A 15,145-nucleotide genomic window follows, 5' to 3' on the forward strand; every position below is an offset into this window, starting at 1 on the left:
TTCATTTATTTGTTTTTAGCCCTTTGATATTTTTTATGTAATTGGTTTACTTTTCATTCCTTTTTATCTTTTCATAGTCCAGGTGCTAAATTTTCTGTTAGATTTTAGTTATAGACACATCTTATTTTCAGATACGTCGTAAATGTAAGTGTCGGCCTTCAAACGAGCAATTCCCGCAGCTAGGCGTGGTGTGCTTCCGTGTCCTGCGCACCGGCGAATCACAGCCGCTGCCTGCAGACCAACTGACGGAGCTGCTACTGGCCTTCATCAACCAGTCTGGCCGAGCATTCATGTCACCGGTGCGAGTTGGCGACAACTTTTGCATCCGTTATTGTATCACCGCGGAAAACTATACGCATGAGGACGTAGGTGAGCTGCACTATACTTCGTTAGATGTTCCAATACACCGAAGAAATCATGCGTTTTCACATCGTATTTCACGACCTTGAAATCAGCATATGGCACGTAAATAATTAAAATTGCTGAGCATTAGTATGCACCTAAGTTGAGCAAATACATTTGAGCGTCCTTATTATGTTTTTACAGGGTGTTTCAGGAGAAGTGATACATACGCCAACGTTTGTTATTAAAACTGTCTTCAGTTCTGAGCCAGTAATTGATTAGTTCGTTATCTATCTTTCGAGAAATTACTTCATTTTTCTGTTTCCTTTTTCCTGTCTCATTTTTTACAGTTTTCTTAATATTAGGTTGGTGCATAAATTAGTAGCGTTTTTCCGTAAGTTTAATAAACACAACAGACACACATAACAGAGAGTTTAGTCATCAGTAATATAGTCTCATTCACTATTTACAACAATCTGGCAACGCTAGGGTAACTTTTCGACTCCGCGACTGCAGAAATCGCGTTGTTTCGAAGCAAAGAACTCGTCGAGCCATTTTCGGAGAGCATTTTCATCCGGAAAGCAAGTTCCTTGAAGGTTGTTCCATGGAGAGTGGAAAAGGTGAAAGTCTGAGGTGCAAGATCAGCTGAATATCATGCGTGCGGAATTATTTCCCAACCGAACTCCTATACCGTGTAGCATCACTTCACGCAGTCTTCCTTGTTGTTGTTCTTTGATTGCACCTGCAAGACTGCAAGACGTCTCAGTGTTGGCAGTAAATGTCAGCAGTGTTGGTTACACAACAGGGAAGCAATTCGTAATACATCACGCCGTCGTTATTCTACCAGATGCATAACATTTCTTTTGTGAATACGCACAGGTTGAAACATCCCCTTAGAAAAATTAATGAATTACTGTGCTGATAAACCTCTTACATTATTTGACTTTCAAACAGCTGAGCAGAACTGAACGTACTCAGACATTTCTCTCTTTACTTATTCTGATCAACACTAAACTGGCACACAACATTTTTAGCGCAACGCAATCTAACTTTCAATAATCCGTACAAAAGAATGGCCCTGACTAACAATAACCTACACCTTTCATGAATCACTTACCTCATAAAAATCTTCGTTAGTCGAACTACTGCAATACAGCGAGCCCAATACTGTCAGCTAAATAAAAGATTCTAACTACTAAAGGCACTAACTACTGATAGGCATAGTCAGCAATTGAAACATTTTGATAGAGAACAAACAATGTATTTACCTTAATAGTGTTCAAAAGTTACCAGTTCATGACATCCAGTTTTACAAATTTACCCTTTCTGATGGACACACGTCCAGATCACCCGCTCTCAAAACTGCGCCGTCTCTCTCCCCACATCCACCACTGCTGGCGGCTCACCTCCAACTGCGCAACGCTACGCGCTGTTCACATCCAACTGCCCAACACTATAATAGCGAATATTCGAACAATGCCAACCAGCCACAGACTGCACACAGCGCAGCCAGTGATTTTCATTACAGAGTGCTACGTGGCGTTACCTACATTAAAACCTAAACAGCCTACTTACAAGGTCTTTACACGGAGAGCTGTTGCTTTGTTTGGGCTCAACCATTCCTTTTTTTCCTTGAGTTAGCGCAATGAAACCATTTATTATCACCAGCCATCATGTTTTTCACGAGCCAAATGATGACGAGCAAGCAGAGATGCACATAATGGGCATCGCTGATTTTTGTGATTTTGACTTAGAGCATGCGGTACCCATACATGCGATTTTTGAACCTTCCTCAATGCGTGCAAATGTCGTACGATGTTGGAATTATCACAGTTCATCACATTTGACAGTTCTCGAGTACAGTGACGTGGATCATTGTAGATTAATGCATTTAACCGATCTTCATCGAATTCCAAAGTCCTTCCTGAACTTGGAGAGTCACTAACGTCAAAACGATCCTCCTTAAAACGAGGAAACCATTTTCTTGCCGTGCTCTGTCCAACGGCATTATCCCCGTACACGGCGCATATGTTTTTCGCTGCCTCCGCTGCTGTCACTACTGTATCGAACTCAAAGAAAAGAATGTGTTAGAAATGTTCCGATTTCTCCACTTGGCACTCCATCGTCTAGTGTCCACTGCTCCATTCACTGCCACCAAATGTCAAAATGACAATTCGTAAACTCAGAGAGAAACAATGAAGTATAAATAAAAAATGATAGTCGATAAGTAAACCTATACCAACCAGAATGCAAAACAAAAACACTACGAGCTGTTGCACCAACCTAACAGTTCTTTGCTTGTTGCTGGAAGAGCTCAAGTTTTGATGACTGTGTATATAATTTGTTATTATGATGACTTTTTATGTTCGTTGCTTTACAGCCACTCAACCACAACTCTTCTACGGAGGGCCAAATGGGTGGTCCAGTCACGTACCTTCGGAAGAGACGACGCAGCTGGTGGTGGGGGCCCTCTTAGTGCGGTGAAAGACAGTGAAAGACAGTCTGGGCTTTGAGTCCTGGCTCTGTTTATATATTTTGCGGAATAAGAATACACGACGATTTGTGAACCGGGATACTAGTTTCCAGTTGAGCTCCGCATGGGATGTGGCGTTAGCAAAAATACGTCAGGAATGCTCTGATGTGAGAGGGGTGGAGGCAGTCACCAGAACGGAGAGAACAGGCAGATGGCACCAGGATTCGACACCTGGATCCCTCCTCTCCGGCCACGACATCTCTTCTGTTAGCACGCGGTTGGCCCATCCGTGGGCCCTCGGCAGAGGAGTCTGCACTCCAGCGTAAAAAAGGAACGAACCGCACGCGAACTCGACATTTCACCTGAAGATGTCGAGTACGAACTTCGTCGAAATATTGCGACAACACGACTGCAAGACTCGGCTCATGACCTGAGAAGGTGTCATCAGTGAAATTCGCATAGAAAACCTGCCTTCGTATTAGGCCTGTATTCCGCTAATTCTTTTTGAAGTCCTTTACCTTTTATCACTCTTGTCATGATCCAGTCGTTTTCATTTACATTACGCCCCTTAATATTAAACGTCAGCAGCTGATCACCGTCATCTGAGAGACCATTAACTAAAGGAATTACTTTATCACTTTGCAATCCCAACGTCTCTTTAAAAATTTCGTCAGCTTGTTCCTGTAACACCTGTTATAGATTATATGAAGGGAGCTAAGCTATATAAAATGGCAAAGGACTCAAGTACAGTTCTTCAACATTTATGCTCTAAAAAATTTTAAATTTTAATCTGTACTTAACATTCCTCATTCTGCTTGGAAGTTGAGAAGTATAATAGCGCATTAAATCTGTTATGTTTAACTTCATACACAGTGGTAAGGAGAGATGGCTACAGAGTGGTGTGGCAACTGTTGTCGTAGGAAAGCTGGACAGGAGCAGAAGTGATTAGCGACCAAGGGAACACAAGAAACAGAGGATTTACTTAAATCATATTTCTCAAAGCGACCGAAGACTCTTGGAAAACAAGCAGCAAGAACTAGAGTCCAGCAATCACAATGTCCACAAAGAAAAGTCTCTTAGTACTAAAACACGAACGATGAAGATCCGAGTCACTACCAGGAATCATCTGCGTGGCATCACTTTCGAAGTGGCTCCGAGCGCGAGTGGGTCAAGTCGCTGCCGCCGCCCATCCTACACTATTGGCCATTAAAATTGCTACACCAAGAAGAAATGCAGATGATAAACGGGTATTCATTGGACAAATATATTACACTAGAACTGACATATGATTACATTTTCACGCAATCTGGGTGCGTAGATCCTGAGAAATCAGTATCCAGAACAACCACCTCTGGCCGTAACAACGGCCTTCATACGCCTGGGCATTGCGTCAAACAGAGCTTGGATGGCGTGTACAGGTACAGCTGCCCATGCAGCTTCAACACGATACCACAGTTCATCAAGAGTAGTGACTGGCGTATTGTGAGGAGACAGTTGCTCCGCCACCATTGACCAGACTTTTCAGTTGGTGAAAGATCTGGAGAATGTGCTGGCCAGGGCAGCAGTCGAACATTTTCTGTATCCAGAAAGGCCCGTACAGGACCTGCAACATGCGGTCGTGCATTATCCTGCTGAAATGTAGGGTTTCGCAGGTATCGAATGAAGGGTAGAGCCACGGGTCGTAACACATCTGAAATGTAACGTCCACTGTTCAAAGTGCCGTCAAAGCGAACAAGAGGTGACCTAGACGTGTAACCAATGGCACCCCATACCATCACGCGGGGTGATACGCCAGTATGGCAATGACGAATACACGCTTCCAATGTGCGTTCATCGCGATGTCGCCAAACTCGGATGTGACCATCATGATGCTGTAAACAGAACCAGGATTCATCCGAAAAAACGACGTTTTGTCATTCGTGCACCCAGGTTCGTCGTTGAGTACACCATCGCAGGCGCTCCTGTCTGTGATGCGGCGTCAAGGGTAACCGCAGCCCTGGTCTCAAAGCTGCTGCAAACGTCATCGAACTGTTGGTACATATGCTTGTTGTCCTGCAAACGTCCACATCTGTTGGCTCAGGGATCGACACGTTGCTGCACGATCAGTTACAGCCATGCGGATAAGATGCCTGTCATCCTGACTGTTAGTGATACGTGGCCGTTGGGATCCAGCACGGCGTTCCGTATTACCGTCCTGAATCGACCGATTCCATATTCTGCTAACAGTCATTGGATCTCGACCAACGCAAGCAGCAATGTCGCGATACGATAAACCGCAATCGCGATAGGCTACAATCCGACCTTTATCAAAGTCGGAAACGTGGTGGTACGTATTTCTCCCTCTTACACGAGGCATCACAACAACGTTACACCAGGCAACGCCGGTCAACTGCTGTTTGTGTATGAGAAATCGGTTGGGAAATTGCCTTACGTCAGCACGTTGTAGGTGTCGCCACCGGGGCCAACCTTGTGTGAATGCTCTGAAAAGCTAATCATTTCCGCGTCAGTAGCCCGTCATCTTCGTGGTGTAGCAATTTTAATGGCCAATAGTGTATATTGCAGTAGCAGGGGGCGCTCGAGCTACAGAGGTACTGGAGGTGTGCCCCAGTGGGCGCGCACGATTGGATCCGCCAGAGCCAGCATAACCACCATCGACGTCTGAAGGGTACTTGCAATTCCGTTGCTATAACGCCCTTGCTGTAAAATGAAATGAAATGTCGTGTGACTAGGGCCCCCTGTCGGGTAGACCGTTCGCCTGGTGCAAGTCTTTCGATTTGACGCCACTTCGGCGACTTGCACGTCGATGGCGATGAGATGATCATGATTAGGACAACACAACACCCAGTCTCTGAGCGGAGAAAATCTCCGACCCAGCCGGGAATCGAACCCGGGCCCTTCGGATTGACATTCTATAGCGCTGACCACTCAGCTACCGGGGCAGACACGCCCTTGGGGTGGTATCGACACATGATTCCACAAAACTGTTTCATAAATGATTCAAAATTAGCTAGATGGAAACTTACACTTTGTGACTATTATTATTAACTTTCCATGAAAACCTGATTCTTCAGCACAAGCTTCAAAATGCATGCCACTGCGAAATGGAAACTCTGAGGCAACGTAGTACAGTTATTCAAAATTAAATCATTAAGGTTGCAAACAGACAGCGTACATATAGGCCCTGCAACGTCTTGCAAATGGAATGGACAGTTCATGAAGAGCCGTCGAACTAATTAGACAAAGGAAACAAAGTAACAGTATATCTCATTGACATGAAAATGGTGCATATCTGTACGTGAGAGATTCGAACACAACGGAAAAATTGGTACTAGGAAAATGGGATTCTCCTGCTGAGACATTTCAGCTCGTACAGGACATTTCACAGGAATCCACGTATAATTTTTCTCGTTCATCAGAATATGCATTCTGTTAAAAATAAAGCCCAGTAATTTGAAGTTGAACTGCTGTTGTTGTGGTCTTCAGCCCTGAGACTGGTTTGATGCAGCTCTCCATGCTACTCTATCCTGTGCGAGTTGCTTCATCTCCCAGTACGTACTGCAACCTATATCCTTCTGAATCTGCTTAGTCTATTCATCTCTTGGTCTCCCTCTACGATGTTTACCCTCCACGCTGCCCTCCAAAACTAAATTGGTGATCCCTTGATGCCTCAGAACATGTCCTACCAACCGATCCCTTCTTCTAGTAAAGCTGTGCCACAAACTTCTCTTCTCCCCAGTTCTATTCACTACCTCCTCATTAGTTATCTGATTTATCCATCTAATCTTCAGCATTCTTCTGTAGCACCACATTTCGAAAGCTTCTATTCTCTTCTTGTCTAAACTATTTATCATCCATGTTTCACAACCATACATGGCTACACTCCATACAAATACTTTCAGAAACTACTTCCTGACACTTAAATCTATACTTGATGTTAACAAATTTCTCTTCTTCAGAAACGCTTTCCTTGCCATTGCCAGTCTACTTTTTATATCCTCTCTACTTCGACAATCATCAGTTATTTTGCTCCCCAAATAGCAAAACTCCTTTACTACTTTAAGTGTCTCATTTCCTAATCAAATCCCTCAGCATCACCCGAGGTAATTCGACCACATTCCATTATCCTCGTTTTGCTTTTGTTGATGTTCATCTTATATCCTCCTTTCAAGACACTGTCCATTCCGTTCAACTGCTCTTCCAAGTCCTTTGCTTTCTCTGGCAGAATTACAGTGTCATCGGCGAAACTTAAAGTTTTTATTTCTTCTCCATTTATTTTAATACCTACTCGGAATTTTTCTTTTGTTTCCTTTATTGCTTGCACAATATACAAATTGAATAACATCGGGGAGAGGCTACAACCCTGTCTCACTCCCTTCCCAACCACTGCTTCCCTTTCATGTCCCTCGACCCTTATAACTGTCATCTGGTTTCTGTACAAATTGTAAATAGCCTTTCGCTCCCTGTATTTTATCCCTGTCACCTTCAGAATTTGAAAGAGAGTATTCCAGTCAACATTGTCGAAAGCTTTCTCTAAGTCTACAAATGCTAGAAACGTAGGTTTGTCTTTTCTTAATCTTGCTTCTAAGGTAAGTCGTATGGTCAGTATTGTCTCACGTGTTCCAATATTTCTACGGAATCCAAACTGATCTTCCCCGAGGTCGGCTTCTACCAGTTTTTCCATTCGTCTGTAAAGAATTCGCTTTAGTATTTTGCAGCCGTGGCTTATTAAACTGATAGTTCGGTAATTTTCACATCTGTCAAAACCTGCTTTCTTTGGGATTGGAATTATTATATTCTTCTTGAAGTCTGAGGGTATTTCGCCTGTCTCATACATTTTGCTCACCAGATGGTAGAGTTTTGTCAGGACTGACTCTCCCAGGGCTGTCAGTAGTTCTAATGGAATGTTGTCTACTCCCGGGACCTTGTTTTGACTTAGGTCTTTCAGTGCTCTGTCAAAGAAGAAAAGCAAAGAAGGGAAAGCAGAAAGGTGGAAGGAGTATATAGAGGGTCTATACAGGGGCGAGGTACTTAAGGGCAATATTATGGAAATGGAAGAGGATGTAGATGAAGCTGAACTACAAGCTTTGAATAGCGCAGGAGTATACTGCTTTAGGGACTGTACAATCTATCGTATGGTGCTGTTCGCACAGTCGTACGAAAGCTATTTGCTACTGTAGATCTACCGTAAAGGGTGTGAGATCATAAATTTTTACGAGATATGAAACACGTTTGAAAGACAGGTAACATCTGATCCCAATTAGTGTAGATACCCATTTTGAAATACCAGTCGTTGAATGAACAAAGCTTCACATCCATTAAAAGTTAATCATTTCATGTGTGTCCGCTCACCTAGTACTGATGTAGACACGTTTTTCTATAAATTAAATGAAGTCCTGGACAGAATCTCAGCTTCCAGAACCAGTAGACATAATCTTGACACAAATGGTAAACACTACACCAATAATAATGAAACATTCAATATCAGTATTGTTCTGTGTACTTACAAGTGTCAGCAGGGAAAACTGCAGAACGTCTCATATCTTTTACTGTTAGACAACAGAGTCAAAGACAGACTTGGGGAAAAAGCTTTAGGCCTACAAAAGTATCATCCCTAAATCCAAAATACATACCTTTTCAAGGATATTGCCAAACCAAAACTGGGGTGAAGTATACACAGAAGGCAATTTAGACAGAAAATTTCCCAAGTTCTGTACATTGTTCAAAGTAGTTTTTGAGCAAACATTTCCAAAAGTGTCAGCAAAAGTAGCTAAAAAAAAGTGGATAATTTCGAGATTTAGAATGTCCTCCGAAACTATAAAATACCTTATTTATTTATAGAAACACTATACTAAACCAGAGTTACTAAATTATTGTCGCCGTTATAAAAGATATATTACAGAAGGGTAATTCTTGATGCAGAGAAATCTTTGAGTGATAAAATAATAGATAATGCAGAAAATGAAAGTAAAGTATCATGAGTCATCATAAACGAAGAAGTCGGAAAAGGCAAACAAGTGCGATAAAATGCAAATTATAGATGGAAGCAGCTTGAATAAAAAATTGACAGACGCATGTGAATATTACAAGTGACTGCTTTTCAGTTCAAAACAACTTTCGCTGAAATTAAGAACAGGAGCGTCAATGTTAAGAGTGCAATGGAAATTCCACTATTAAGCGCAGAGGAGAGAGCAGAAAGGTGAAAAGAGTATATTCAAGGGGGAGTGAGAGAGTGGATCGAGTATTAGAAACAGGATTTAACAGAGCTTTGGAGGACTTCAAATGAAAAAATTCAGAAGGGATAGATAACATACCTTCGAAATTTCTGAAATCATTGGGGGAAGTGGGAACCAAGAGACTATTCAGATTGGCGTGTAGAATCTGTGAGTCTGAAGTCATACCATGAGACTTTCGTAAAATATCATTCACCCAATTCCGAAGACAGAAGAGCAGTTAATTGCTGGAACTACTGCACAATCAGCTTAACGCCTCATGCATCCAAGTTGCTGACAAGAATAATATAAAGAATAATGGAAAAAAATTGAGGATTTATTGATGACGATCCATTTCGCTTTTCGAAAGGTGAGGTCACCAGAAAGACACTTTTGACGTTGCGATTGACAATGGAAAAATGACTTAACAATAATTATTTCAATAAAAATGAATTTTTAATATATGACTTTTGAAATCAGACTAAAATGTATATAAAAATTTCTCGTAGGTCCATGCAAATTTCTATCCCCATCAGGTAATCCTGAAATTATGTGAGTGTGAATTTTTAATAGCTATGAAAATACTTCGAACAACCAAATTGATTTCATATTTTAAGGGGAAACGTTTTGATTTTGGTAAAATGCTCTGTTCACTAGGTCAAAGAGCGGTGTTTCTAACCTGTAGCTGGCACAAGAAACCTCTCTTTGCTTTGAACATTTTCTTGTTGCGATTCACGCATGCAGTGTATAAAAATGAAACGAACGCGTGTGTCAATAAATAAGTATCGTGCAGCTATTTCATTATTACGGTTGATGTTGTACGTTATTTTCTTTGGATTTTAAAGCTAACAGCCTGCCGCGATGGACAAGCGGTTCTAGGCGCTTTAGTCCGGAGCCGCGCGACTGCTACGGTCGCAGGTTCGAATCCTGCCTCGGGCATGGATGTGTGTGATGTCCGTAGGTTAGTTAGGTTTAAGTAGTTCTAAGTTCTAGGGGACTGATGACCTCAGATGTTAAGACCCATAGTGCTCAGAGCCATTTGAACCATTTTTTTTAAGCTAACATTATTAAAGCGAAGTTCATTTGCAGAAGATGCGCTGTTCTTCAACACGTGGCATGATTAAATTGTACATCGTAAATCATGACTTCATTTCATAAGAATTCTTTTGTTACTCAGGTTTATTCATTTAGATGCGAGTCATACGTATGCAGCTGCAGAATATCAATACAACTATACTGTTAAAATGAAGTTGGTTGTGAAGACAAAAAGCGTCGCTCCACCCAGGAATAATCCGAATAGGACGGGAATCAGTTGATGTGATGTAAAGGTACAGACAAACAATTGATTACAATTTCAAAACCACTGGACGATTAATTCAAGAGCGCGTTGGTCCACCTCTGGTCCTTACGCAAAGAGTTATTTGGCTTGGGGTTGATTGATAGAGTTGTGGAACGTTTTCCTAAGGGATATTGTGCTGAATTCTTCCAGACTGCCACGTTAGATCGTCAAAATACAGAGCTGGTTAGAGGGCCAACCCATAATGCTCCAAACGTTCTGAACTGGGGAGCAATTCGGCGACCTCGCCGGCCAAGGCAGGGTTTCGCAAGCACGAAGACAATCAGTAGAAACTCACGCCGTGTGTGGGCGGGCACTATCTTGCTTAAATGTAAGGCCAGGATGGCTTGGCATTAAGGGCAAAACCGGGGCGAAAAATATCTTCAACGTTTCGCTGTGCTGTAACGGTGCCGCGGATGCCAAAGAAAGCGGTCCTGCTAAGAAAAGAAATGGCATCCCAGACCATCACACCTGACTGTCGGGCTGTATGGCGGCAGGCAGTCACGTTGGTATCCCACTGTTGTCCTGAGTGACTCCAGACACGTCTTCGGCCTGTAATTTCTTTGACTAGAGCAGATTTATCTTCAGTGATGAATCCCGCTTAGAACTGAGCCCTGACGACCAGCGAAGACGTGTCTGGAGACGCCCAACCAGCGTTGAGATACCAACCTGACTGTCGCCTGTCACACGGGCCGACAACCAGAAGTGATGGTTGGGGTGCCATTTCGTTTCACAGCATGACCCCTTTGGTTGTCATTCGCGGCAAAATTACAGCATAGTAGTATGTCAATGATATTTTACGCTACATTTTGGTGCTCTTCATGGCAACCCACCCTGGACTAACATTTCGTCAAGATAATACCCTCCCACACATGGCGAGGGTGTCTACTGCTCATCATCGTGCTTGCCAGACCCTAGCTTGGCCAGCAAGGTCACCTGATCTCTCCTCAGCGTTGTGAGTAGGGTCCTCCCACCAGTTCGGGACGCAGACGATATAACGCGCCATTTGGACAAAGTATGGCACGGTATCCCTCAGGAGGACATCCACCAAATTTGTCAATCAGTGCCAGGATCGATAACTGCTTGCATAAGAGCCAGAAGTGGGCCAACGCATTATTAACTTGCTCAATTTGTGAAGCTCTTTCTCTTGAATAAATCATCCAATTTTTCTGAAATTGTAATAAATTGTTTCTCTGTACATGTATATGACGTCTACCAATTTCCGTCCAATTCGGGTAATTTTTTGTGGTGCAGAGCTTTTTTTGTGGCCTTAGAGTGTATTATGTACTCATATTACCTGTTTCTCACCTAGAAAACGTGTGTTCTCGAACTAGATATCAAAACACATTGGCCAGATGTGTCCACCTGCTTCCACTTCCCAGAGACGACCTGCTAAAAGAATATGCTTCCACTTCTTCCTGTGCCTTCAACGTCCAAATATTGTGGCTCTAGTTCCCACTTCGATGACCAGCACTTCGCGCTCGGTCGTCATTTTACCAAACGGATGCAGTGAGCGAAGCGAAATATAAACAAAGGAGCTGTACTTTCAGAAGGTAATAGCTGTGTGCTATCAGATTTACAGCCCAAATTTCTGCGTGGGATCGATTGTTGCGCCCGATAACTTGCAAGTGTCCTTTTTATATCCTTAAAATATGAGGTCTAGTTGGTGACCTTGCCTTGTACGACTTAAAACATAATACGTGAAGTGTATGGAACACATAATGGCAAAGAGGTTAACTATTCATGCATTAGTTACGTATTACATATATTCAACGTTTTTCGTTTCTAATCTTACAAGTATATTCATAGCTATAAAAAATTCATAATAACAAATATTCAGGATTATGTGGATAGGGTTAGCAATAAGTGTGGAGTTAGGGGAAATTATTGTGTACTTTTTAGTTCGATTTAAAAAATTTTTGTTATTCAAACAATTATTTTCTGCTTATTAGTCTTGTGTGTGTGCAATTTTTCAATCGATTTCAAAAAATATGATGAGATTACAATGGAGATATGTGGTAAAGTTCAGGTTTATATTAGTTTCTCTTCGCCTGACTAAACTGCTACAAAATGGCTCTGAGCACTATGGGACTTAACATCTGAGGTCATTAAAATGGTTCAAATGGCTCTGAGCACTATGGGACTTAACTTCTAAGGTCATCAGTCCCCTAGAACTTAGAACTATGGAAACCTAAGTAACCTAAGGACATCACACACATCCATGCCCGAGGCAGGATTCGAACCTGCGACCGTAGCGGCCGCGCGGTTCCAGACTGTAGCGCCTTTAACCGCTTGGCCACCGCGGCCGGCTGAGGTCATTAGTCCCCGAGAACTTAGAACTACTTAAACCTAACTAACCTAAGGACATCACACACATCCATGCCGGAGGCAGGATTCGAATCTGCGACCGTAGCAGCAGCGCGGTTCCGGAGTGAAGCGCCTAGAACCGCTCGGCCACAGCTGCCGGCGCAGGCAGTTATACGCCTTGGTATTAACAGAGTTATTGGATTGCTTCCTCTCACGTATATCTCTCGAAAAGTCTATGAAGGTAATAATTAGGGATGTGACTGCATAGGTTTTCCTGGCATAATAATTAGTGGTAGGCTCCTCCAATTTGTTGCAGGATCCTAAAATCGACGCATCTCGATATTTCGGGGGACTACCGGTCCGCTATAAACTTGCCAAGGCTACAAGTCGTCGTACTACACTATGTGATCAAAAGTATCCGGACACCTTCAAGAACATACTTTTTCATATTAGGTGCATCGTGCTGCCACATACTGCCATGTACTCCATATCAGCGACGTCTGTAGTCATTAGACATTGTGAGAGAGCAGAATGGGGAGCTCCGCGGAACTCACGGACTTCGAACGTGGTCAGGTGATTCGGTGTCACTTGTGTCACACGTCTGTACGCGAGATTTCCACTCTCCTAAACATCCCTAAGTCCTCTGTTTCCGATGTGATAGTGGAGTGGAAACGTGAAGGGACACGTACAGCACAAAAGCGTACAGGCCAACCTCGTCTGTTGATTGACAGAGACCGCCAACAGTTGAAGAGGGTCGTAATGTGTAATAGGCAGACGTTATCCAGTCCATCACACAGGAATTCCAAACTGCGTCAGAATCCAGTGCAAGTACTATGACAGTTAGGCGGGAGGCGAGAAAACGTGTATTTTATGGTCGAGCGGCTGCTCATAAGCCAAACATCATGCCCCTAAATGCCAAGCGACGCCTCTCTTGGCGTAAGAAGTGTAAACATTGGACTATTTAACAGTAGAAAAACGTTGTGTGGAGTGACGAATCACGGTACACAATGTGGCGATCCGATGGCGAATACCCGGTGAACGTCATCTACCAGCGTGTGTAGTGCCAACAGTAAAATTCGTAGGCGGTGATGTTATGGTGTGGTCGTGTTTTTCATGGAGGGCGCTTGCACCCCTTTTTGTTTTGCGTGGCACCATCACAGCATAGGCCTACATTGATGTTTTAAGCACCTTCTTGTTTCCCGTTGTTAAAGAGCTATTCGGGGATGGCGATTGCATCTTTCAATACGATCGAGCACCTGTTCATAATGCACGACCTGTGGCGGAGTGGTTACACGACAATAACATCCCTGTCATAGAGTGGTCTGCACAGAGTCCTGACCTGAATCCTATAGAACACCTCTGGGATGTTTTGGAACGCCAACTTCGTGTCAGACCTCACCGACCAACATCAATACCTCTCCTCAGTGCAGCACTCCGTGAAGAATAAGCTGCCATTCCCCAAGAAACCTTCCAGCACCTGATTGAACGTATACCTGCCAGAGTGGAAGCTGTCATCAAGGCTAAGGGTGGGCCAACACCATACTGAATTCCGATGGAGTGCGCCACGAACTTGTAAGTAATTTTCAGCCAGGTGTCCGGATACTTCTGATCACATATTATATATAAGCCATCGTACCGTACACGGCGCATGCGTCACCCACCACAAGTGCTGTTATCTCCAAGACCGGCTGGTGGCGCCGTCCCTACTATAAAACACGCTACAACATCATTTAGAAATCATAGACTCTTCAAACACCCGGACCAGCCGCACCACACAACGTTGTGTTTTGACTGACAGTGTTCCACGCCCTGCTAAGAGAAATATCATTGTCCCTGTTGGTCACGTTGCCTGCCAACGTAATTTCAGCTGCCCCTTTATAAACGCTATTCCAAAACCGGACGCACTGGTAACTATTAGGTTTTGTCAATTTTAACACCGTCTCTCTTTTCAGACACTGTTGTGCTGCCGTAGACTTTTCAGGCTGTTGTAGCATCATGATACAGCGACTGTTCTGGACTGTGCGAATCAAACGGAAGAGTAAGCCTTCCAACAATGACACGGAACTTCCTGTATGCCAGGCTTCCTAATTTACAAATCATCTTTGACAGAGCTGAGTTGTGCCCTGACCTTAACGTCAAATATTCTTAAAAGTCTTGCAATGTTAAAGGGTATGCACACGTCATAAAGAAAAAAGTCTACAGACCTATACTCTGTTCGTGCGCCTCCGGATATGGTCTGTATCCATTTTTCTTAAACACAGCAATAAAGTGTGCAAGTTTCTGGGTTAAGCTGTCGGCATCGGAAATAGCAGATTCTCTGTGTATCAGAGTTCTAAGGACCCCACTGCACTGGTACATTGGATAGCAACTCTAGATACTGATCGGTATGTGTCGAAGTGAGCACTATACGCCTGAGTACAATCATGTTTTTTGTAAATCGTGGCGTCCAAAAATGAAAACTTCCCATCACTTTCAACC

At 43.2% G+C, this 15,145-nt stretch overlaps 1 protein-coding gene across 1 annotated transcript in view; it reads left to right on the forward strand.

The window, feature by feature from the left end:
- Positions 1-15,145, forward strand: part of LOC126176533 (tyrosine decarboxylase-like) — a 198,120-nt gene that overhangs the window by 153,116 nt on the left and 29,859 nt on the right. Inside the window, exon 6 of the mRNA XM_049923690.1 lies at positions 132-369. Coding sequence (XP_049779647.1) covers positions 132-369 — 238 coding nt within the window. The remainder of the gene's footprint in view (positions 1-131; positions 370-15,145) is intronic.

Source organism: Schistocerca cancellata, chromosome 3 (assembly GCF_023864275.1).
Source record: "Schistocerca cancellata isolate TAMUIC-IGC-003103 chromosome 3, iqSchCanc2.1, whole genome shotgun sequence".
In the NCBI taxonomy this organism is placed as follows: Eukaryota; Metazoa; Arthropoda; class Insecta; order Orthoptera; family Acrididae; genus Schistocerca; species Schistocerca cancellata.